At 38.8% G+C, this 2500-nt stretch overlaps 1 protein-coding gene across 2 annotated transcripts in view; it reads right to left on the bottom strand.

Annotated features, from left to right (window-relative positions):
- The window catches only part of LOC118766506 (protocadherin Fat 4-like), a 362146-nt gene that overhangs the window by 13729 nt on the left and 345917 nt on the right, over positions 1 to 2500 (bottom strand). For both annotated transcript variants that reach the window (XM_036509891.1, XM_036509892.1), the window contains one exon: positions 429 to 716. In XM_036509891.1, the coding sequence (XP_036365784.1) occupies positions 429 to 716 (288 nt within the window). The remainder of the gene's footprint in view (positions 1 to 428; positions 717 to 2500) is intronic.

The raw sequence follows: 2500 nt of genomic DNA, 5'->3' as shown, positions 1-2500 counted from the left end.
TATTCTTTGTAAGCCTAGTATTTATTCTATCGGTCTCTTTTGCCGAACCGCTAAGTTACGGGGATGTGAACACGCCAGCATCGGTTGTCAAGCGATGTTGGGGGGGGGGGACAAACACAAACACACACACATATATATATATACATAAACATATATACGCCGGGCTTCTTTCAGTTTCCGTCTACCAAATCCACTTACAAGGCTTTGGTCGGCCCGAGGCTATAGTAGAAGACACTTGCCCAAGGTGTTACGCAGTGGGACTCAACCCAGAACCATGTGGTTGGTAAGCAAGCTAATTATCCCACAGCCACTCCCGCGCCTATTCTTTGATGATTAATCTACTTAACCAAGACGAACCAAAGATTAAACAGCAACAACGACCGAAACAAAGCCACGAAATTACAATAACACCATGACTGTTACCTTACCTGTTTCACTGGTCAGACGATATTCTAAGTTATTACCAAAATCACTTCCAGTCTCTATTTCTTCGTCTTCAGCCTCGATGGATCCAATAATGGTGCCAATTCTCACATTTTCGGCCACTTCAAATTGATGTCTCTTTGGAAGGGATGGTGGCTTGTTCAAAGGGACTTTGATTTTTACTTGAACTTGGCTGCTTTTCTTAGGATTTCCAGAATCTTCAGCCAAAATATTCAACGAGTATTCTTCACGAAGCGGTTCTCTGGAGAGTTCGTCTGATATTAGAATCTCTCCTGCAGAATAAAATAGAAATTGGTTGTTAGATTAAATGTTTTGAGATGTGTGAGTGTGTGTGTGTTGCTGTATGCGTGTGTGTATGTGTGTGCTGGTATATGTATGCGTGCTTGTGTCTATGTGTGAGGTGTGTATGTACGTGTGTGTGAATGCAGTAGTATAGTTGTTGTAGTTGTCCGTTTACTCCCTGGTTAACCCGCATCCAGTAGATCTAGGATTAAAGGTATTCCATCCGTGACCATCCCGTTTATTTAAAGTATCTAGGACTACATTATCTAACGTGTTCTTCCTATATTTAAGACGGGAGATGGTTTGAGGGGGATATAGTTATTTTTCTTAGCAGGTCAAGTCGTCATGTAAAGGATATCTCGTCGGTTCGTATGTGTCTGCTTTGTTTAATTCTTTTTGAGCTCCAGGTTAGCTCTGATCAAGAAAATCTTCGGTGTATTTGCTGAGTTGAGATGTCAATTTGGAACGAAGATTGCTGAGGATAATAACCATTGTGAACAGTTTAGAATTGTCAAACAATCCGACCTATGGATCAGTGATATTAGTGAAGGAGGGGTGCAAGAGCAAGATGGAGTTCTTGCTATTGCAAAGGAATCAAAATACTTTATACAAAAATTTCTATGAGTTTAAGTAACAAAAGAACGATAAGTAGCTCCTTCAATGAAAATATCTCAGCCACTATTAAAGAATAATGTACAAAAGTACTGTTAATATTAAAGAGTTCTGAGAGAGGAATCTTATGGTGAAAACCGCATCAATAAATATTTGATACAGAAAAAAGTTGTCCCGAAATAATGGTAATTCCCAGAATGAAAATATCTCAGCTATTGTTAAAGAAAGGCGTACAAAAGTAATGTGTATATTAAAGAGCTTTATGAGAGGAATCATATTAAGTAACGCAACTACTGTTAAAGAAAACTATAAAAGTAAAGTGTATATAAAAGAGCTCCGTGAGCGGAATCTTATGGTGAAAACCGCATAAATAAATATTAGGTACAAAAAGAGTGGTGTGGCTTTAAGTGAGGAAAACATGGTTATTGCATTTCTTTAACATAAAGGTCATGCCTAAATAACCAGACAGAAAATAAAAGGCATGATATCTTTTATTTCAGACTATGTTGGATCTCGAACTATATATATTTCTTTACTACCCACAGGGGGCCAAACACAGAGGGGACAAACAAGGACAGACAAACCGATTAAGTCGATTACATCGACCCCAGTGCGTAACTGGTACTTAATTTATCGACCCCGAAAGGATGAAAGGCAAAGTCGACCTCGGCAGAATTTGAACTCAGAACGTAACGGCAGACGAAATACCGCAAAGCATTTCGTCCGGCGTGCTAACGTTTCTGCCAGCTGCCGCCCTATCTGGAACTATATAATTCAATGTTTCAACGTGTCCTTTACAGTTTTGAGATGACGGGGTTAAATTTGAAAGGATATCGCTGCTATTTCTAGCATGTCTAACGACGACATAGGAGGTATATCATTGTATGAGCAAATGTGTGTACAAATGTGTGTACGGACGATGACTTCAGAGACTAACGTATTACGTTTCGCGCAAATCCAGTCCATTGACTTGTACAAGTATTCAAGTTTATAGAATCATGTAATGACTATGTTATGAAAGGTGAACAAATATAAGAGATGTAAGACAACGATTGACTCGGTCGTTTCGTTCGATTTTAATGCATAATTTATTTATGTGTAAGAACAGGTGTTTAGCGATAATCACCTCAAGTAGATTTCAGTTTAACAGCCAAACACGGTA

Source organism: Octopus sinensis, linkage group LG16 (assembly GCF_006345805.1).
Source record: "Octopus sinensis linkage group LG16, ASM634580v1, whole genome shotgun sequence".
NCBI classification, from domain to species: Eukaryota; Metazoa; Mollusca; class Cephalopoda; order Octopoda; family Octopodidae; genus Octopus; species Octopus sinensis.
The sequence above is the reverse complement of the archived record's forward strand: the minus strand, read 5'-3'. Positions and strand labels throughout refer to the sequence as shown.